At 57.3% G+C, this 20,730-nt stretch overlaps 1 protein-coding gene across 1 annotated transcript in view; it reads left to right on the top strand.

Annotated features, from left to right (window-relative positions):
- CARMIL2 (capping protein regulator and myosin 1 linker 2) overlaps positions 1-20,730 on the top strand; it is a 24,511-nt gene continuing 3,781 nt past the window's right edge. Inside the window, exons 1-31 of the mRNA XM_038772680.1 lie at positions 1-40; positions 589-680; positions 883-933; positions 1,065-1,127; positions 1,352-1,473; positions 1,763-1,860; positions 2,191-2,261; positions 2,682-2,755; positions 3,532-3,607; positions 3,811-3,899; positions 4,049-4,143; positions 4,701-4,787; positions 5,119-5,228; positions 5,403-5,480; positions 5,848-5,924; positions 6,321-6,425; positions 6,673-6,742; positions 7,089-7,170; positions 7,608-7,704; positions 7,947-8,004; positions 8,183-8,355; positions 8,548-8,616; positions 9,140-9,233; positions 9,451-9,549; positions 10,624-10,752; positions 11,442-11,555; positions 12,520-12,695; positions 15,467-15,554; positions 15,828-15,962; positions 16,463-16,529; positions 17,930-18,201. Coding sequence (XP_038628608.1) covers positions 1-40; positions 589-680; positions 883-933; positions 1,065-1,127; positions 1,352-1,473; positions 1,763-1,860; positions 2,191-2,261; positions 2,682-2,755; positions 3,532-3,607; positions 3,811-3,899; positions 4,049-4,143; positions 4,701-4,787; positions 5,119-5,228; positions 5,403-5,480; positions 5,848-5,924; positions 6,321-6,425; positions 6,673-6,742; positions 7,089-7,170; positions 7,608-7,704; positions 7,947-8,004; positions 8,183-8,355; positions 8,548-8,616; positions 9,140-9,233; positions 9,451-9,549; positions 10,624-10,752; positions 11,442-11,555; positions 12,520-12,695; positions 15,467-15,554; positions 15,828-15,962; positions 16,463-16,529; positions 17,930-18,201 — 3,051 coding nt within the window. The remainder of the gene's footprint in view (positions 41-588; positions 681-882; positions 934-1,064; positions 1,128-1,351; positions 1,474-1,762; positions 1,861-2,190; positions 2,262-2,681; positions 2,756-3,531; positions 3,608-3,810; positions 3,900-4,048; positions 4,144-4,700; positions 4,788-5,118; positions 5,229-5,402; positions 5,481-5,847; positions 5,925-6,320; positions 6,426-6,672; positions 6,743-7,088; positions 7,171-7,607; positions 7,705-7,946; positions 8,005-8,182; positions 8,356-8,547; positions 8,617-9,139; positions 9,234-9,450; positions 9,550-10,623; positions 10,753-11,441; positions 11,556-12,519; positions 12,696-15,466; positions 15,555-15,827; positions 15,963-16,462; positions 16,530-17,929; positions 18,202-20,730) is intronic.

The following is a 20,730-nucleotide window of genomic DNA, read 5'->3' on the forward strand; positions in this document are numbered from 1 at the left end:
ATGGCCCACCTAACCGAGGGGATCTCCTATGAGTTACAAGGTCAGTCTGGTCCCCTTTGGGTACCCCTTCCCTCTCTGGCTCCCTCCCAGAACAGGGCCCCCCCATCCGGCACTGGGGCCCTGCCTGTCCACCTACCTGCCCAGGGTTCCTGTGTCCTTCCAGGGAAGCTGCTTCAATTCCAGTGCTGGACCAGGGGACTGAGGTTGCTGGGCAGGAAGGCCACTATGAGAGACATAGGGATCCCACTATTCTCCCTTTCACAAAATGCCCCCAAGGACCCAGTTTCTCTCTGGCCCTATCTGGGGACTCTGCTGCTTCCTCTCTCCCTGAGCCCCAGTCCTCCAGACTTCCCCCAGTGCCCCCACAGCCCCTCGGTTTGGGCTGCTAATCAGGGCAGAGGACATGGAGCTCACCCTCAGAGTTTCCCCTGACTCGGGCTTTCCGGCACAGAGTGGGTAGAGCTGCGGATTCTGAGCTTGAGCCTCCACGTTCTGGGCTTCAGGATCTGGTTGCTGGGCTCCAAACCCTGGGTCTTGGGCCAATCTCGGCCTCCAGGATGACTAGGTGGCTGTGTGGCGGTCCCACAGATGCCATCACCAGGTTCCTGTGGCCCAAGGAGGTGGGGCTGCTGACGGCCGTGCAGCTGCAGGGGAAAGTTCAGGCTGAAGAGCGTGTCCTGGTATGGAGTTGGGGGGTGGGGTGGAGGGGCGTGCGCATGGGCGGAGGCGGGGAGGGGGGACAGAGGGTGGGGGGACACACGTCTCTTCCCCAGCAGTCCCTACAAAAAACCTAACCCAGTATATTTTCCGGTGCCTGACCTCAGCCTGAATTCTGACTAATGTCTAATCCCATGACCCTGGGGCCATGCTGTTTCCCTGCAGGCACTACTGCCTTGGAGAGCCTATCTGCTTCTCTCTGCCCTCCCGGTGCGGGTGAGTTCCCAGAGCCCCCTGCCCCGATGCTACCCTTTTCCCACTCCAGCCACCCCAGGCCCCCTGTCCCCGACCCCCTTCTCCTGAGCTTAGCCAGGGGTTGATCCAGGGGTAGGGGTGGGCTATTGCAGGTAGACACCACGTTCAGTTACCTCGAGGTGCGAGAGATTGGACTGCGGGAGACACCCCCCCAGGTAAGTTTCTGTAGCTGCTCCTCCTCCCTCCCCACCCTGCTCTGAGAAATTCCCTGATCCAGAACGGCCCGCCATCCTCCTCCCCTCCCTGATTCAACGTTGCTTCCAACAGAGGCACCCTGAATTCCATCCCTCCCCCAGGCTCCACCCCACGAGCCCTCGGGAAATGGAGGACAGGTCCTGAAAGAACTGGGGAGGGGGTCCATCCTGTCTCCCCCTCACAGCTGACCATCGAAACAGAGCCACTGGTGCTGAGCCTGCGGCTGCCTGGACCTGGAGTACTGGAGCAGGCTGCCCTGCATATCGCCACTGCCATCAAGAAAGTCTTTCCAGAGTCCTCCCTGGGGTGAGTGGCTGGACCCCTATTTCGGGGGCGGGGGGGTGCAGGGGGAAGCTTCTTCCTGGGCCCCTACCGAGCCCTGTCCCAAGGCCCTGAGCTTCAGCTAGCTCAAGAGTGGCGGCCCTGGGCATAGACCCAGAGTGGGACCTCAGGCCAGGGGCTAGCAAGTTGTCTTCCTTTTGACTGTGACTGTGAGTCCTGCACAGGGTGGACGGGAGTACTGCCCTTGGGGTGGGGGGAGGAGGGGAGCGGGTCTCTGACACCCCAGCTCCTCCCCCTGCTAACCCTCTCCCAGGAAGCTGTTCAAGATGTCCCCTCCGGCCTTGTTGGCCCGGCTGGAGCAGCGGAGTGGCGCCCGGGAGGAGAAGGAGCCCGGCGGGCGGGGGCCGTGTGGTGAGGGAGGGGGCAAGGGACTGGGAGCCAGAGGGTGGGGGCTGGCTCTGGAGTAAAAGCAGGGGCTTGAGCCACAGCTGCCTCTTCTGTGTCTCCCGGGATGAGGTGATCTGAGAGGAGGAGAGGCCCAGGGAGGGAACTCGGGGCAGTAGGCAGAGAGGGCGGGAGAGGAGAGAGAGGGAGGAGGAGGGAGGGAGGGGAAGGTGGGTTAGGAAGTGGGCCCAGTTTGGCCAAATCTGCCGGTGCCTTCTCAGGTCCCAAGTATAACTGTCTCTATTCCCATCTCTCTCCCTCTGACTCTCTCCCTCTATGAACTGGTCCATCCTCCAGGTGGATTCTCGGAGACGTACGCCGCTCTGTGCGATTACAATGGGTTCCCTTTCCGGGAGGAAATCCAGTGGGTGAGCTGGGCTGGGCTGGCAGGCCTGAAGGGGCAGGTTGAGGGGGAGAGGTCATTGTTGGGGGAAAGCACCTGTATTGGGAGCATCCATCTCACAGTTGGGGTGGCAATCTCAGGAGCTTTTACTCACCTGCCCCCAGTGCCTTCTCCCATCATCCCACTCTGTGTGTGAGAGAGAAAGAGAGCAGTGTCTGCAACTATTCTTTTATCACACCTTAGGAGGTCAGAGGGTGGCTGACCGTGGAGAGATTGGGGTCGGTTGACCTGGGGGGTGGGGGTTGATTGGGAATGGGCATGAGGAATGACCCAGTGGGAGAAAGTGGGTCAGACTGTGGTGGGGAAGTTTGGCCCCTGGGGGAGAAGGAGTCAGGATCAGGCAGGTGGTGACCCGGATTTCCACATTCTTGCTTGCTTGGCCCAGGACGTGGACAACATCTACCACAGCCAGGATTGTCGGCACTTCCGACTGCGGGACTTTAGCCACTTGCACAGTCGGTGAGAGTGTGTGTGTGTGTGTGTGTGTGTGTGTGAGAGAGAGAGAGAGAGAGAGAGAAATTGGGTGGGCACGGGGTGGGGGAGGAGACAGCAGGTCTGGAGGGTCAGGGAGGGAGTTCAGGCCCAAGGACTCCAGCTCAACCCATCCTCCTGTGCCTCAGTTTGCACCCTGCCCTCTCTGCCCCAGTACAGAGCAGGGGGTGAGAGATGGGATTGATGGGTCCATCTGAATCCTGCCCCCAACTAAGTTCAGGAAGGTCTTTCATTCATTCAATCATATTTATTGAGCACTTACTGTGTGCAGAGCACTGTACTAAGCACTTGGGAAAGTACAATATAACAATAAACAGTGACATTCCCTGTCCACAATGAGCTCACAGTCTAGAGTGGGGGAGAGACAGACATCAATACAAATAAAATTACAGATATGTACATAAGTGCTGTGGGGCTTGGAGAGGGGAGAGCAAAGGAATAAAATAAAATTACAGATATGTACAAATGTGCTTTGGGGCTGGGAGGGGGGAAAAGCAAACGGAGCAAGTCAGGGTGAGGCAGAAGGGAGTGGGAGATGAGGAAAAGTGGGGTTTAGCCTGGGAAGGCCTCTTGGAGGAGATGTGCCCCCAATAAGGCTTTGAAGCAGGGGAGAGTGGTTATCTGTCAGATTAGAGGAGGAAGGATGTTCCAGGCCAGAGGTAGGGTGTGAACTAGGGGTCCCAGCTGGAGTTGGATAGTGACTGCCACCCTGTCTCCCCTCCTATCTCCTCCTGCCCACATAGGGACATGGCCCTCAGTGTGGCAGCCCTGTCCTACAACCCATGGTTCAACCGCCTCTCCTGCAAGGACTTCAAACTGGTGAGTGTGGCGAGAAGGGGGCAGGGTTGTAATAGTATGTATTAAGCACCTACTGTCTGCAAAGCACTCTACTAAGCACTGGGGCTAAAATAATCCACAGGCGAGCAGCTAGGGGGTCAGAAGGAGGCTGGAGGAAAGAGGAAAATGTTGGAGGAGACAGGGAGCCAGGTCTCAGCTTAGCCATGGGCTGCCCTCTCTCCTAGAGCCTGGAGATCTCGGAGCAGATGCTACACATGCTGAGTAAATCGGTTCGGCTGGAGGAGCTGGTGCTGGAGAACTGTGGCCTGAGAGGGTGAGGGTGACAGGGGGCCAATATCCAGAGGCCTGTGTATTCAAGGACCCCGGATGTCCAGGAGCCTGGGCCTCTGGGTGTCCATACGTCTGGGGGGTCTGAGCGTCTGGATGTCCAACTGGAGGTCTGAGTGCTGGTGGTCTTTGCAGAGACTTTGCGCAACGCCTGGCCCAGTCCCTGGCCGAACATCCCCGCTCAGCCCTCAGCTCCCTCAGCCTGGCTGGGAACCTGCTGGAGGACAGAGGTGTGACTCTAGACCTAAGAAACTCTCCCCACCCCAAATTCTCCTCCCGCGATTCCTCTGCCAGGACCCCTGGTCCCACTCCCCACCCTTGCCCTCCTCAACATCCCGAAACCCTCTGTGCTGGACCCAGATGCCCTGCTTCTGTTCCATACCGTGTCGGGAAGACACTTCTAGAGGCTCAAATCAAGGAAGCAGTGTTGCCTAGTGGAAAGAGCATGGGCCCGGGGGTCAGAAGGACCTAGCTTCTAACCTAGGTCCTTCTAATTCTGACTCTGCCACTTGTCTGCTGGGTGATGGAGGTCACTTAACTTCTCTGTGCCTCAGTTACCTCATCTGTAAAATGGAGATTTTTACAATAATAATAACAATAATGATGATGACTGTAAGCCCTATGTGGGATAGGGACTGTGTCCAACCTGATTTGCTTGTATCTACTACAATGCTTAATACAGTGCCTGGCACGTAGTGAGCACATAACAAATACCATAAAAAAAAAAAGAGAGGGCGGAGTGGGGAGGGCTCCCTGTCCCTTCCCAACTATTCCCCTCTGCCCACAGGGGTGGCTGCACTGAGTCGGTACCTGGAGAAGCGGCCAGGGGCTCTGACCACCCTCAACCTGTCTCGGACTGGGATGAGCACCAGAGGTGGGGGGTGCTGGGCACCGGAAGGGGAGCCGGGGATGGGGTTGGGTGAGCAGGGAGGTTGGGGATCCATGAAGTGTTTTGTGAATGAGGCATTAGGAGGCAGCCACCTCCCCTCCTCTGACCTTTCTACTGCAGTCAAGGCCTTGGGCCCGAGCCCCAATCTCCCTGCTCCAATTCAGACTCCCCTGACCCTCCCTCCCTCCCTCACTTCTTCTCTCCCTCAGTGGACAGATGCACAGCACAGAATAGAGCAGGGAACCCAGCTAGGAAAGGGTTGGGACTCACCATTAAACTGACTCTCTTCTTCCCTCTACCCACCGGTGCCCCACAGGAATGAATGCACTGTGCCAGGCCCTGCTCACCAATCCTGCTTTTGCCTCCTCCCTGGGCCACCTTGACCTCTCAGGCAACCCAGGGGCATTGAGCACCGAGGATTCTGGGGTGAGTGATGTCCTGGGGTCCAAGCAGAAGTGAAGAGCGAGACCCGGTTGAGGGAGGTGGGGCCTGGGCAGGGTGTGTCCAGTCTTGGGAGAGGGAGGAATGAGGGTGGGTCTAGGATCCCCATGGTGGGAAAGTGTCAGGGCAGCTCTCCACCCCCTCCTCAAACCCCCAAAGAGCCTGCACTGCTTCCTGAGCCGTCCCAATGCTGTGACTCACCTCAACCTCTCCGGGACCGACTGCGCTCTGGACACGGTGAGTGTTGGGCCGTTCCTGGGAGGGGTCTTCTGGGGCCAGACAGCCCTGGATCTGGGCCTGCCACCCCAGGGAACTCCCAAGTCCAGGCCTGGCAGCCCCCTCCCAGCTAAATCTAACCCAGATACATCCTTCCAAATACGCCTCACTAGATCGCCTTCCTTCATCTCTATTCCCCTCCTCCCCCCACCCCAGATAGTCCACATGATGGTCTCCCATTATATCCTCCAGCCCCTTTCTCATAGCTTCTGGGAGGTGGGACAACTGTCTGAGACCCCTATCCGTGGCTGTGCTGCCCCAGGGTCAGGAGGGGGTAACCTCATCACCCCCATCTCACCCCCATCTCATCACTCCCCCACCCCACAAGCTCTTCGGTGCACTGTCCCGTGGCTACTGCACCAGTCTCAGCCACCTGGATGCTTCAAGAAATGTCTTCTCCCACACGTGAGTGTGAATGCCCAATTCCCTGACCTCCCCTGACCCCTGACCTCTCCATCCCCTGAACACAGGTGGGGGTCGGGGGGAGACCCTGGGAGACCAACAGAGTGGGGGTGAGGGGTGGGGAAAAGAAGTGGGGTCCAGTGTGGCTGAGCCCCCCAATCTCCCAAGAAGAGAAAGTGACTAGGGTAGACAGGGGTGGGGAGAGGTGCTGGAGAAAAGACCTTATATCCTTTGGAATGGAAAAGAAGTAGATTTTTTTCTGACCTGGGACCTGATCTTGTCCCATCCCAGATTGCTGTTCTCGGCCCCCCACACACAACTGATGCCCCCTGCACTTCCCCCCGCCCCCCCCCTTCACTCTCACCTGCCCCCAACGAGCTGCTCCCTGCTCTCCCCCAGGCGGAGCCGGGTGGCCCCTGCTGCCCTTCAGATCTTCTTCAGCCTGGCGGGGGGGTTACACCACGTGGGCCTGGCTGGTACCAAGTTGCCGCCTGAAGCACTCAGGTTGGTGGCTACTCTCCCTGGGGGCAAGGCAGCCGAGGAGAGAGACAAGAAGAGAGGTTTAGGTGGTAGGGGGGATTTGGGTGATACAGGGGTGGCAGCAGCGGTTGGGAGAGGAGGATAGATTAAGCAGGGTGGGACAACTGGGCCTGTCCTTCCTGTGGAAAGCCATTTGCTCCTTTCTCTGTTTTCTCTCCTTTTCCCATGCTCTCCCCTCCCCTCCCCTCCCCTCTTCTCCTCCAAACCCCAGGGCTGTGCTTCAGGGCCTGGCCTTCAACACTCAGATCAGCGATGTTCACCTGGACCTGACCTCCTGTGAGGTGCGTGAGACCCAGCTTCCAGCCCCTCCCAGCCTGACTGAGGCTGGAAACCAGGACTCCAGCCCCTCCGCTTTGCAGACTGGAGGTGGCCCATGGTACCCCAGCCCATTGCAGGGGTTGAGCTGGGGGAAGATTCTTGGTGTCCCAAGCTCAAATATAGTAGGCATGTGGGTGGCTGCCCTCGAAGAGTCCAGGGCAGCCTGGGACTTGAGACACTGCCTCCCCTTCTCCTAATCCCCTTCCAGCATCCCTCCAATCAATGAATCACCTCTCTGCCTTCACCCTCACCATCTGGGTCACCCCTGGCACAGCCCTGGCTTTACCCAGCCTTACTCCTGCCCCGCAGCTCCGCTCGGCTGGAGCCCAGGTGATCCAGGACCTGATTTTTGATGCCAACTCAGTGACCACCCTGGAACTTTCAGACAATGGTGAGCCCCTCTGGCTGAGGGGGCCCAGCCCTCTTCCCTTATCTCCCCCGCATGGGAGATAGGGGGCCGCCCAGAACCATGCAAACACGGGGCTCTACGCCCCCCGGCCCCACTTCCTGTTACCGGGTTCTGGAAGAAGGACCCCTCCGACTCTACCCTCCCAGTCGGTAGGGGAAGCGGAATGCCCGAGTTCTTGCCCTGGCTCCACTGAAGCCCCTCGGGCTGCTTCCGGGAAGGTCCCTGACTCACTCCTCAGTCTTCTCTCATGATGCCCAGTCTGGGCCCTGGGGCCGGTCCAGGTCCCACCCTCCAGCCAGCCCCACACTCCAACCCTGCTTGGGCAGTCTGGCCAGGGGAGGGACTGGCCCAGAGAGGGGGCTGGCTGGCTGGCCTGGGCAGGGGGCTCTCTGGCCAAGCTGACCAGCCAGGGGCCCCAGGGTTTGACTCGGACATGGTAACCTTGGTGCTGGCCATTGGGCGGAGCAAGTCGATCCGGCACGTCTCCCTGGGGAGAAACTTCAACATCAAGTCCAAGTGAGTACCCTGCTTTCCCCCTACCCACATCGCGGCTCAACCTCCCTCTCTTCATCCCTCCACCATCCCCTCCCTGAAATCGGGGAGACCCAGGAGCCCTTGGATTCTCCTTCACCTGTGGGAGGGGCCCGCTAGGATGAGGATGCTGGAAAAGGGGGGAGGGCATGGAGGGGTCACTGGGCTGCTGGTCGACCCCCCCTCCAGCTACTCTCCTCTTCCTTCTCCTCCTCCTCTCTCCCTAGAGAGTCCCTGGATGATGTTCTGCACCGCATTGTCCAACTGACCCAAGACGATGACTGTGTGAGTTGAGGGCTGGGAGGATTGTGGGGGACAGAGGGAAAGAAACACACTGCGGGCTAGGACCCCAGGGATACAAGTTGGACCTCAGCCTTGTGTCTAACTGTGGAATGCCCAGTGCTGGGGGTGGTTATATAGTCTGCTGCTTGATGCCTTGTTCCTCCCCACCCCCCAACCTTAGCCCCTGCAGTCCCTGTCAGTAGCTGAGTCCCGGCTGAAGCTGGGTACCCACGTCCTGCTGAATGCACTGGGAAGCAATACCAGTCTAACCACTCTGGACATCAGCGGCAACGCCATGGGCGACCCGGGTGCCAGAGCACTGGCCAAGGCGCTGCAGATAAACACCCGACTCAGGTGGGTGGAGGGAAGGGGAGGGAAGAGAGGGGTGGGAATCCAGAGGAGAAAAGAATGGGGACAGGGATGGGTTGGTATGAGTGTGAGGGCCTGCTGAACCGGCTGATTCCGGTTTCTGATTGATCCATCACCGTCTCTCTCCCTGTCGCTGCACCTCTGTCTCGCTGTGTCTCCGTCTGTGTCCCCCCTCAGGACAGTGATCTGGGATCGGAACAACACGACTGCCCAAGGCTTTCTGGATGTTGCCTATGCCCTGGAGAGGTTTGGCCCCTGCTCCCTGCCCCTTCACTGCTCCCCAGTTGTTCAAAGCCCTCCCAGCCTCCCTCCCAGGTTCAGGACACGAGGGTCTCTGCTCAGGCACATTGAGACTTGGGCAGGGCCCTTCTGTTTCCAGACCTCAGCTTTCCCTTCTGGAAGGAGGGGAGAAGTCTCCAATGTCCTCAGCCTTTTCCCCACCCTATCAGTCTCCTCTGTCCCTTCTTCACATGCTGCTGGCGACCCCATCCGCATCTCAAAGAAGGGGCTGAAGGGGCAGCTGGGAGAGGCGGGTGGGGTTGCAATGTGTTCCCTGGTATTTGTTGAGCATCTACTGGGTGCAAATGTGGGGGTGGGGGAATGGAGGCAGGGAGGAGTTGGGAGGTCCGGAGAAAGGGGGCGACTGGGCAGTGGGCAAGAGGAATGGGGATGGGGGAGACCTAGCCTGGGGCAGCAGACACAGGGCTAGGCGAAGAACCTGGAAGACCGTTCAGGCCTCTGGAGCCACTACCCCCTGTGCTCTCCCCAGGAACTACACGCTGAAGGCCATGCCCCTGCCTCTGAGTGATGTAGCCCAGGCCTATCGCAGCTGCCCGGAACGGACAACTGAGGCTGTGCACCAGGTAACGCCTGGGGTAGGGGGGCCGGGACAAGGGAGCCTGGGCCTACCTGAAACCCTGAGCCAACCCACTTGCTCCAGAGCTGGAGCCCAGCTGGTCCACCCTCGCCGTCCCCCTAGTCGGTCCTGGCCCTGACTTGGCCCTGCCCCCCTGGCCTCCGTGTCCCCTCCTCCCTTCCCCCTGCTTGTCTCTTCACCCCACGTGTCCCTGTCGCCCACAGATCCAGGCCTGTCTCCTGAGAAACAACCACACACGCCGGGCATTGCCTGACCATGCCTTCCGCCTCCAGCAGGGCATAGTCACTAGCTCCTCTGAGCAGGTCAGCCTTTCCCTCCCCCCGGCTCCCCTCCCAAACCCCTGGGGGCAGAGAGATAGAGCAACTCAGTTGAAGAACCCTCTAGGACAAGCAGGGTATGGGGGCACAGCCTCTGTGCTTGAGCCGGTAGGAAAGAGGGTTGGGGCAGAGAGCCCGTGCCTGGAGAAGGATGGGGAAAAGGGGTGACTGGGGGAAAGAGAGGAGGAGGAGGAGGTGGGGGGAAGGGGAGAATGGAGGGAAGGGCACTCGGGAGGGGCTGAGGGAGAGGAGGGCAGGAAGTTGAGGTGGGAATGGCTGGCGGGGAGGAAGAGGCCAGGGAAGCTTTCATGAAGGAGTTGGGCGTGAGGAGAGGCCTGGAGAGGAAAGGATGCTGTGTGAGGGCACGCCCTCAGGGTCCAGGCTGGTTTTGGGGTCTGCTCCCTGATGGTCTTTGAGCCAGGCTGGAGGCCTCAGTGGTGGCCTAGTGGCAAGAGCACTGGCTTGGGAGTCAGAGGTCATGGGTTCTAATCCCCCCTCTGCCACTTAATAATAATAATAATGATAACGGTATTTGTTAAGTGCTTACTATGTGCAAGCACTGTTCTAAGTGCTGGGGTAGATGCAAGGTCTCAGGTTGTCCCACATGGGGCCCAGTCTTAATCCCCATTTTACAGATGAGGTAACTGAGGCACAGAGAAGTCAAATGACTTGCCCAAAGTCACACAGCTGACAAGTGGCGGAGCAGGGATTACCCGGGCTCTTTCCACTGAGCCAGTCTGCTGTGTGACCTTGGGCAAGTCACTTAACTTCTCTGGGCCTCAGTTACCTCATTTGTAAAATGGAGATAGTGACTGTGAGCCCCATGTGGGACAGGGACTGTATCCAACCTGATTACCTTGTATCTCCCCCAGTGCTTAGCACATAGTAAGTGCTTAACAAATGCCACAATAATAATTATTATTATGGCATCTGTTAAGCGATTATCATTATTATTGTTATTATTATTTGACCCCGGCATCCAGGCTGGGAAGGAGGGGCAGGAGGCCAAGTGAGCAGCTGCCTGTGCCCTCTCTCCCCTCTCCTCTTCCCCTACCCCAGATGGTGAACGAGATGTGCGTGACAGTGCAGGAGCACATGGAACTGCTGGGTTGCTGCCCGGGCAGTCAGGCTGAGGCTGCCCTGCTCCAGGCCGAAGATGCCATCCGGGATGCCAACTTCTCCATCAGTGTGAGTCTGCCCACATTCCCCTCTGCTGTCACACGTGGGGGTCACTGCTAGAGACCCTGCATGTATAGAAATGCCAGGGTCAGGCCTGACCCAGCCTGGCCTTGAGCCAGTTGCGGGGGACCGGTGAGGAGGGGAGGGATGGACCAGTCCCAGTGGGGCCAAACCTCACTTTCTGGGGAGGTGGGAGTTGGGAATGGGTGGGTCACCCTGTGGACTGATGAGATTTGTAGACCCAGAGTGCTCAAAGGGATTTTAGTGGATGTGTGATCTTTGGGCACACAAGCAGGTTGTACTGGCCCCTCACTGCCACACTAGCCCAAGGTGGCCCAAAAGGGGAGGGAATTCACCTGACACACTGAACCTCTGGGAGTGTCCTCTGTCCCCACTCACCCACCCCCCAGGCCCCATCTTCATCATCATCATCAATGATATCTATTGAGCACTTTCTGTATGCAGAGCAATGCATTAAGCGATTGGGAGAATACAATACAACCGAAGTTGGTAGGCACGTTCCCTGCTCACAACGAGCTAATAGCCTAAGATGGGGAGAGAGACATTACCCAGCTTGTGGCATTTGGGCCTGAGCTGGGGGTCTGTGAGGGGGAGGACACCAGGGCGTTCTTCCAATCCCTTCCCCATTATTTCTTACTACCCTCTTCCTCCCTCTCTCCCTCCCTGGGACTCTCCAGATTCTGCCTGTTCTGTATGAAGCTGGGAACGCCCCATACCACAACAGCCGACTGCAGCAGAAACTGGAGGGCCTCCTGGAAGAGGTGGGCCAGGCCTGTCACCAGGAAATCCAGGTGAGACCTTTTTCTTCCCTTCTATTCGGGTACGGAGATACCTTCTTGCCCCCGACAACATCCCCTGCCAGCTCAAAGACTTCTGCCAGCAACCGAGGTTCAGGGCAGGAACTGAGGGCACCACTGACAGCCATCTCCCAGGTCCCTCTCTCTGTGTCTCCCAGCCCCTGTCCCTAAGGGGTATCTTTGGCAGCATTCTCTGTCCCTCTGTCATCGGAGGTGGCTGTGCTTGGGCTGGTAGGGGTACCCCAGTATCGAAAGAAAGCCCACAGGGGCTGACCCAGCTAAGCAGCCATGACCTACCATTACACTGTGAACGGGTCAAGCATCATCTTGGGATCACCAGCCCCATCTTCTACTACCACATAAAAGGCAGACATCCTTGATGTACCCATTATCTAAACAGTGGCATCTCACTGGATTTGTGTATGGAGAAATCAGTCTACTAGCGCTAAAGCTTTGCTTACTCCAATGCTGCTTCTCTGGGGTTAGGGCCATGTGAGGAGGATTCTCCAACAGCTCCTTTTCGGTGAGCTGAAATGGGATGACTGAAAGCGAGGGGAGACAACGGGTAGGTTTACAAGATAGTAGAGTGCCAAAGTGCAGCCTCGGACGGCCCCACGTTGGAGGGAGCCGACGGAGGTAGACCGACCAACCTGGCAGGCTGCAACCCGGAAAGGAACGGCTCTTTGAGCTGAATCTTCAAGAGGGTTGTGGGAATTAAGAGCCAGTGATGCCAGCTGTTGAAAGCAGCAAATATGCCCCCCCAACAAAGGTCGATCTTTGTATGTACACAATACAGTTGGGATGGTCCACCCCACCTTGGCCTTTTCACCTTCCCTCGTCCCCATAGTCTTAGATATCTGTCTGTCCCTCCCCTGTCAATTGTTTCTCTCTGTGCTCTCCACACCAACAATTTCCCCAGTTCCCTTGCCCTCACATCTCCATGTCGCTGTGTTCACAGACCTTTGTGCAGGCCACGCTGGACACCACCCAAAGCCTATGCCCATGGGTGCTGCAGCGACCGGGCCGGCGGGAACAACTGGGCAGTGCCATCTCCAGCCAAGTCAGCCGGCAGGACCACCTGCGACTCAGCCTTCTACTAGAGCAGCTGCTCACCGATGTCTTCAACAAGCTTAAGTGGGTGGACAGGGGCGGGCTGGTTCGGGACGGAAGGTTGCTCCTGAACCTCTCCTTCCTATGGGAAGCAGGCTTTAGTTTCTTTCCTATGTTCCACCTCTGCATCCTGGGAACTCTCCCAGGGTCAGGGATTTGTCTCCCTTTTCTAAATATGGGCAGACCCTGCCCCCTGCTTCTTGGAATTGGTCGTGGGGCTGGTGGGGAGCAAGGGGGAAGGGGTTGTCCCGAAGAAGAAGTCCCCTCCATCCATTGGATCATGGAATTGTACCTGGAGAGCAGAGAGGGTCCTGGGAGTTTACTCCTGTAAAATCAGTACCTCAAAGAGGGAAGCTAAGCTTTGACAGGTCTTTCCCAGAACCAGGCATCACGTTCTCCCCTTGTGTCCCATAGATTGGAAAACAAATCGAGTCTGTGGCCCATTTTAGTCTGATCCTGTGCCCTTCCCTCCACACCAGTAATAATGGTGTTATTTATAAAGGGTTATGTGCCCAGCACTGCGCTGAGCACAGGGTAAAGATAATCAGATTCGAGACAATCCCTGTCCCACATGGAGCTCACAGGGCAAGAGGTGGGGAAGGTATTTTATCCCCCATTTGACCAATGGGGAAGCTGAGGCAAGGAGAAGTTAAGTGACTTGGCTGAGATCACAGAGCTGAGCCTAGAACCCAAGCCTCCTGACTCTCAATCCCGGGCTCTTTGCACTAGGCTATGCTGCCTCTTGGAGTAGACTCAGCTCTGCCACACTGCGTGTTTTCACTGTTCATTCATGCATGCATTCATTCATTCATTCAGTCGTATTTATTGAGCGCTTACTGTGTGCAGAGCACTGTACTAAGCACTTGGGAAGTACAAATCGGCAACATATAGAGATGGTCCCTATGCGAAAAGTGCTGTTTGAGAATTAGGGACCAGTCTTCCGACACCCCGCCCTATTCAAACACAGTGTGGCATGACGTCAGAAGAGATGGTTGTGTCAGATACAGGGTCAGTACTACAGTGTGAGTTTTCCTTACCACGGGGTTTTGCAGGAAGGTGAGACGTACACTACAGGAGACGTATTTCAGTCTATAATGGGAGCCCAGAGAAACTGTTTTGGAAATACAGGCAGTCCCTGGAAGGTGAAAATGATCTCAAAGGAACCATGTTATAAATGGGGGATTGGTTCCTGAACCAAGGCCACATATCTGCCTAATCCAGACCTCCCTGCCTCCTGGCTTTTTTTTTTTTAATGGTATTTAAGTGCTTACAATGTGCCAGGCACTGTACTAAGTGCTGGGGTAGATGCAAGATGGGACACAGTCCATGTCCCACTTGAGGATCACAGCCTCAATTCCCACTTTACAGATGAGGCAACTGAGACACAGGGAAGTTAAGGGACTTGCCCAGGGTCACACAATAGACAAGTGGAGGAGCCAGGAGTGGTATTTATTGAGTGCTTACTGTGTGCAGAGCACTGTACTAAGTGCTTGGAAGAGCATAATGTAACAGTGTTGGTAGACACATTCCCTGCACAGATCAAGCTTACAGTCTAGAGGGGGAGACAGACATTAATATAAATAAATTATGGATATGTACATAAGTGCTATGGGGCTGAGGGAGGGGTGAATAGAGCGGTCAAATCTGAGGTTAGAACCCAGGTCCTCTGACTCCCGGGCCATGATTTTTCCACTAGGCCACGGTTCTCTCTTTCTTCCCCTCCCAGCCCTCCCAAAACACATCTTTGTCACATCTATCTCTCTGGGAAGCTGCATGGCATAGTGGATAGAGCACAGTCCTGGGGGTCAGAATGTCATGGGTTCTAATCCCGGCTCCGCCATTTGTCTGCTGTGTGACCTTGGGCAAGTCACTTCACTTTTCTGTGCCTCAGTTACCTCACCTGTAAAACGGGGATTAAGCCTGTGAGTCTCATGAAGAAGAGGGACTGCGTCCAACCCAATTTGCTTGCATCCACCCCAGCACTTAGTATAGTACCTGGCCCATAGTAAGCGCTTAACAAATACCACAGTTATCATCATTATTATTATTTACTTCATCGCTCTCGGTCCCCTCTACGGCTTGTGGACCACAGCCCGCCTCCTCCTCCCAACCCATTTCCAGGGGCTGCCAATCCAGGGGGCCAGGGTTGGACCAGGGCAGGTTGTGGGGAGGGTGGGTGACAGAGGAGGTGAGCAGAGGAGAAGGTCCAAGTCAGCAGCCCCTTTGGCAGCCCTCTCTTCTCTTTGCTCTGACTGCCTCCCTTCCCTGCCTGGCCCCTGAAGGAGGGAGCTACGGACTGCAAAGGGGAACAGCAGAGGCGGAAGCAGCCGCAACAGCTGTTTCAAAAAAAAATGAACCGAAAAAGAACCAGAGGGGCTGTAAGGGGACAAGAGAGGATAATAACAATCATAATGATAATGACGGTATTTGTTAAGCGCTTACTATGTGCCAAGCACTGTTCTAAGCACTGGGGTAGATACAAGGTAATCAGGTTGTTCCATGTGGGGATCACAGCCTTAATCCCCATTTTACAGATGAGGTAACTGAGGCTCAGAGATGTGAAGTGACTTGCCCAAAGTCACACAGCTGACAAGTGGCAGAGGCGGAATTAAAAGGGAAGGAGGGTGGGTATTGCTGTGAGTGTGGGTGGGATATTCAGATGGGGGTGACTGGGGGTGTGCAGCTGGGGAAGGGGGTGTAGTTGCATGTGGAGAGGTGGTTCCGGGGGTCCCTGTCCCTCTTGACTGGAATCTGACCGCTCCCTTCTTTTCTCCTTGTCCGCCCCCTCACCACAGTGAAATCAAACTGTCAGTCACTGCAGCGGTGGCTGAGCGCATCATTGATGAAGTGGTGGAGGACTTGAGTGCGGCGCAAAGTGGGCTGGTAAGCCAGGCTGGGAGAGATGAAGAAAACCGGAGAGGTGGAGGGGAGAGGGCAGATACCTACAGGGTGGGCTCTGGTGGTTAGGTCCCTGACCTCTGTCCTGAGCTCCAAGGCACTTCCCACCGTCCCCCCCCATCTCAGCCCCTTCCTAGCAGGGGCAGGAAGTCAGGGGATATCTAGGGGAGGGGTGCAGCCTGGACCCCTGCACCTCCCCTGTCTGGCCCTGCCCTGGGTCCCATCTCTGTCACAGTGTGATTCTGCCAACCATTTCAGGTGGAGAGCCTGTCCCAGCTCACACCGGAACTGCCCCCTTCTCCTCTCCTGCCGGATGGCCCTGAAGATGAGCTTACGGCTAAGAAGTGTCGAGCCCCACAGGAAGGGGCTGAGAGGAGCTTGGCAGGGGAGGAGGTGAGTGTTGTCTTTGGGGGTGGGAAGCAGAAGGGGCAGGAGACCAGGAGTGGGAGCTGGGTGGCTCCTCCTACCCCAAGATCCCCCTCCTGCCCTCTAGGGTAGAAGAAGAAGGCTGGAGGGTGGGATCCAGGGCAACCAAGCCCCTGCCGCCCTGAGCTCCTGCCTCCCAGCCATCTCACTTAAGTAAGATTTGAAAAATTCTCAGTCCCCCGCCTCAATTCTAAGCATAGAATTCCAGTATTCCTGGAATTTCTAAGGAGCATCTTCTTCTGAGCTTGTATCACTAAACTTTCCGGTCTCCTGCCCAGATTTATCATATACCTCAAATTCAGCATTTAGGATTCTTGAAACCTCCCCCCGCTGAATTCCGAAGTGCAAACCCCACCAGATAGCTTGGGCATCCCAATATGCCTCGGGCCCCAGTGGCCCAGTGGAGGTGGAGGGGAACCATGCTTGGTCGTGTGGACTGAGCCACTGTTCCCTCCTCATCTCACCAGGACAAAGTCGCCCAGTGGAGGAGGAACAAACACAGCCGAAGCATCCGGCCTGCTCCCGCCGTCCAATGTAAGGAAGGCCATTTTCCCAGCCTGGATGAGCTCTCTGCCCTGTTTGTATCCAGAGCAGGAAAGGTCGGACAGGTCAGGGGCTGGGTTAGGATGGTGTGGTGCCTCACACCCCAGATCCCGCTCCGGATTCCACCCCAGCGGCTCCCGTAATACTCCAGCACTTAGGAGGAAAACACCTCGCCCCAGGTGGCCCCAACCCACTTCACTCTCCTCATCTTTTCCTTCCCTCAAGGAGGGAAGCAGAAGGAAACAGTTCTCTCAGGCTGCTGGCACTGCCCTGGAGGTCTGGGCAGCCCTCTGACTCCCACCTCCTCCCTTCGTTTCGTCTGGGGTGGGCACTGTTTAGAGAAGGCCAGAGAGGTAGTGTGCTCTGCTGCCAGGGGCTGCTCTCAGGAGGGAATGACTAAGGAATGCCATCTGCATGCAGCCTTGCCTCTAACCTTGATCTTAGGAGGGTATACTGGCCACCAAGCCGGAATCCATTCTCTCCAGGATTCCTGGTTCCCAAGCAAGCCGTGCATGTCTACAGATCAGGCAGGGCCTGATTCTTGTCCTCCCTCTTCCCCTGTCCCAGTTGCCCACCAGGGAGCAACCAACACCCTACCATGGCAAGGGACTGGAGTGGGGTAGCCTGGCCACTAACTGCATCTGTCCCACGAAGTGCCACCTGCTCAGAGCAGAGTGGGAGTTTGGAGGGAGGAGTGTGGGTGCATGTGTGAGAGAGAGAGAGAGAGAGACTGAGACCACTGCTTCGAAGTCACATTCTGAATAGAATGGGTGCTTCACCTCCTCTCCGCATCTTTCTCAGTCCTCTGCCTCCTGCTTTGTTCCCCGGCAACCACCACCTTGCCTTGGAGTGGGTGGCTGGGTTTAGTCCCAGGTCAGGTCTGCCCTCCCCCACGGGAATCCTCCCTCCCTCCCCCTACAAATCCCCCTTTCCCCAGGCCAGGACTGCTCCCCAATTCCTCAGGCACTAGAACAGGGGCTGGAGGGAAAATTAGAGGGAAGTTTTTAGGCTGCGAGCCCACTGTTGGGTAGGGCCTGTCTCTATATGTTGCCAACCTGTACTTCCCAAGTGCTTAGTACAGTGCTCTGCACACGGTAAGCGCTCAATAAAAACGATTGATTGGTGGGGAGGCTGACAGGGGAAGAAGTTAGGGGCTGAGGGGTGTGTGTTGGGGGGGCGGGGAGGAAGACTGGGAAGGAGACGGGATGGGGGGAAGGAAGAAAAGGAGATGGAGGGATAACTGATCGGCTCCTCCGCCTAGAACACATGGCAAATGTCACTGGGTGGGGAAGAGAGGGAGAAGAGGGAGGGGGCGCCTGGGTGGGGCGGGGCTTGGCTTCACCCCCCCCCCCCCTCCCGTTCAGCCTGCTCTCCCCCCTCCCTTCCCGCAGGTCCGTCGGAGGAGCTGGAGCCGGCGTTGGCTCCGGAGGAAGATGCGGAGCCGGCGGGCGGGCAGCCGGCGGGGCTGTCAGTCAGCTGCTCCCCCGGCAGATCCCGCCCTCCCCCGGCCCCCACCAGCCCCGGCCCCGTCTCCGCCGCCGGCAGCCCCGCAGCTCGGCAGCCCCCTATGGACTTGCCGGCCCCGGGCCCGGTCCTGGACCACCCGACCCGGGCCAGGCCCAGACCTCGCCGCCAGCACCGGCAGCCGCCCGGCCGCTTCCATGTGAGTATCCTCGAGCCCTCCCACCTCCCAGTTCCTTGCAGCATCCCCGAACCCTTGGGGATGGGGGTGGCGGGGTGCAGCCGGGCTCAGCGTTGCCTTGGCAACGGGCTGGGGGGATGGTGGGGACCCGTGGTGGCTCTGTCGTGGGGGAGCAAAGTTCGGGGAGGGGAGTGCGGGCAGGTGCGTGTGTGTGCGTGCATGTATGAAGGTCTGTGTGCGGCTCTTCGGCATTCTCAGCCCGTGCCTACCTTTATCTGCCTGTGTGTACGTTGCTTGTATATGTTATATTCTGGAACTTCGTATCTATCAGCGTGCGCCTATGCGAGTCTGCCGTATGTGATTGTGTCCGCCTGTGTGCCTTTATTTATGCGTCTGCGTGGCTGCATCTCTGCCTGAACGTGTCCTAGAGTGTAGCTGTACAAGTGCAGATTTCTCGGCCTTTGGGTGCATCTTTGCCGCTTCTCAGTTGGGGGTGGTATGTGTGCTGTCTATCTGTGTTAGTGGGTGTATGGTATCTACCTCAGTGCTTGGTACAGTGCTTGACACATGTAGTAAGCATTAAAGAAAGCTTATTATTCTCATTATTATTATATGTGTCTGTGTTTGTGTGTGTGTATGTGTGTACAGTGCTTGACACATGTAGTAAGCATTAAAAAAAGATTATTATTCTTATTATTATTATGTGTCTGTGTTTGTGTGTGTGTGTGTGTGTGTGTATGTCTGGGTCTCTGGGTGTGTCTAAATGTCCACATGCATGTGTCTGTGTGCGCGCGGTGCGTGCACCCATAGCTGCATATCCTCGGTGGTTGGCCCTGAAGATTGTGTCCTAGTTCCCTCTCCCCTCGAATAGGCAGTATTGAAAATGCTGGCTTCATTGCTCCCCTGCTGGGCCGGGACCCACTGGCTTCTAGTGCCCTCGGCTGAATCTTTCGGGGACAGACCAGGCCCCTCCCAGCCCCATGCCCAGCCCCTGCCCCTTCTCCAGATGGAGAACTGCAGCCGGGTACCGGGAAGAGAGTTGGGTGGGGGAGCGAACTGGGCGAGGGAGCCGAGGTCCCGAGGGAGATGCTGCTGGGGCTGGGACTGGCCAAGGCACCAGGAGTTTTCCTGGACAGCTTTCCCGTTTCCCAGGGGGGAATGGCCGAGGGGGCTCAGGAAATGGAGGGGCCGCTTCGGAACACCTGAAACTGGTCCCCTAGCAGGAGCTCTCAAGAGTGGAGGGAAGCGGTGGGATCATGAGAAAGTCTTTGTGAGCACCTGGGGGGCGGGCTATGCTCATATGCCCTGGATATCTGCAGTAGGACTTGAATACAAGACCCAGCTGCCCGGGGTCTTGTACAGGGGTAGATGGAGGCAGTTACAGCCCAGGGTGATGGTGGTTGGCCAGGGGGGAGTGGAGGGAATGGAGAGGACACTAGAAGCAGCTTCCGTCTCGAACTCCTTCCCATGCTCACCCTACCTGCTTGCTGGGGGCACCTTGGCCCAAGGGCAGGAAAACTGAACCCAGGAAGTTCCACTCTCCTTGTAACCTTGGCCCCATGGTAGAATGTGATGTGTGTGTGATTGTGTTGGGGGGTTGGAGGGAAGTGGTGGCCGGGGGAAGAGGGTCAAGCTTGAGGCAGAAGCTCCAGAAAGCAGCCCGCCAAGGAACCCAGGGGCTGAGGCAGGAAGGGAAGCAGAAGTCCTGTTCCCCCATCCACCCCTCAGTTGGCTGACTTCTCTGAAGCAGGCCCCTGGCGACCCCAGGCTGCCCATTCCTGGGCCTCAACCCAACCCCAGATAGCTGTTGCAGAGCTCTGGGGAGAGGGGAGAACTCTGCAAGGTGGGAGTGGCAGGGGTGTGAGCATAGCTCTGCAAACTGGAGGTGGAATGGGTTGGGGGGAGAAGTACCCACCAGCTAGGACCCTCTCTAGCTACAGAGTGGCTTGTCTCGGGGTAGTTGAGAGGGTTGGAGCTGTGGGAAGATGAGACAAAACCCCAGACAGGGAACGTCCATTCCGCACTCCCCAGACCCGGTCCTGGGGGTGAGGTGGAGACAGGTTTCCTCTGGCTGTGGATCTTCCCCAGGTTTTCTGCCGTGAGCCCCTCCCCGACGGCATCTGCTTCTTCCCAGTCACCCCCCCCAACCTCCCATTTTCACTCTGAACTCCAAATCCAATTTCCCCTTCGGCTTCAGAGAACTACCCGAGTCTAATCCACCGATTCCCAGGAGCACTCCCTCTCATCCCTTTCCAGCTCAGACCAGCTGTCTTCTTTAGGCACTCTGGTCCTTGCCGGGGAGAGGGGGTGTGCGCCTTCTCCTCTGCTGCTCCTGCCCTAGGATGATTCTTCCTTCAGAGTACATGCAGGGTTGGTGTGGAGTGGTTGGGGGTGGGCGGTGCCTGTAGCCAGTTGGGTCTGCCCAGGATGGCCCTTCGGGGCAGCTGGAGGAAGACTGTCAGCTGGGCACTGCAGGAAGGAAGTCGTGGTGGAGGGGGTTGGAGGAGATGCCGGGAGTCTGACGCAGCATGAGGGGAGGAGGGGAGGAGG

This window comes from Tachyglossus aculeatus, chromosome X1 (assembly GCF_015852505.1).
Source record: "Tachyglossus aculeatus isolate mTacAcu1 chromosome X1, mTacAcu1.pri, whole genome shotgun sequence".
NCBI lineage: Eukaryota > Metazoa > Chordata > Mammalia > Monotremata > Tachyglossidae > Tachyglossus > Tachyglossus aculeatus.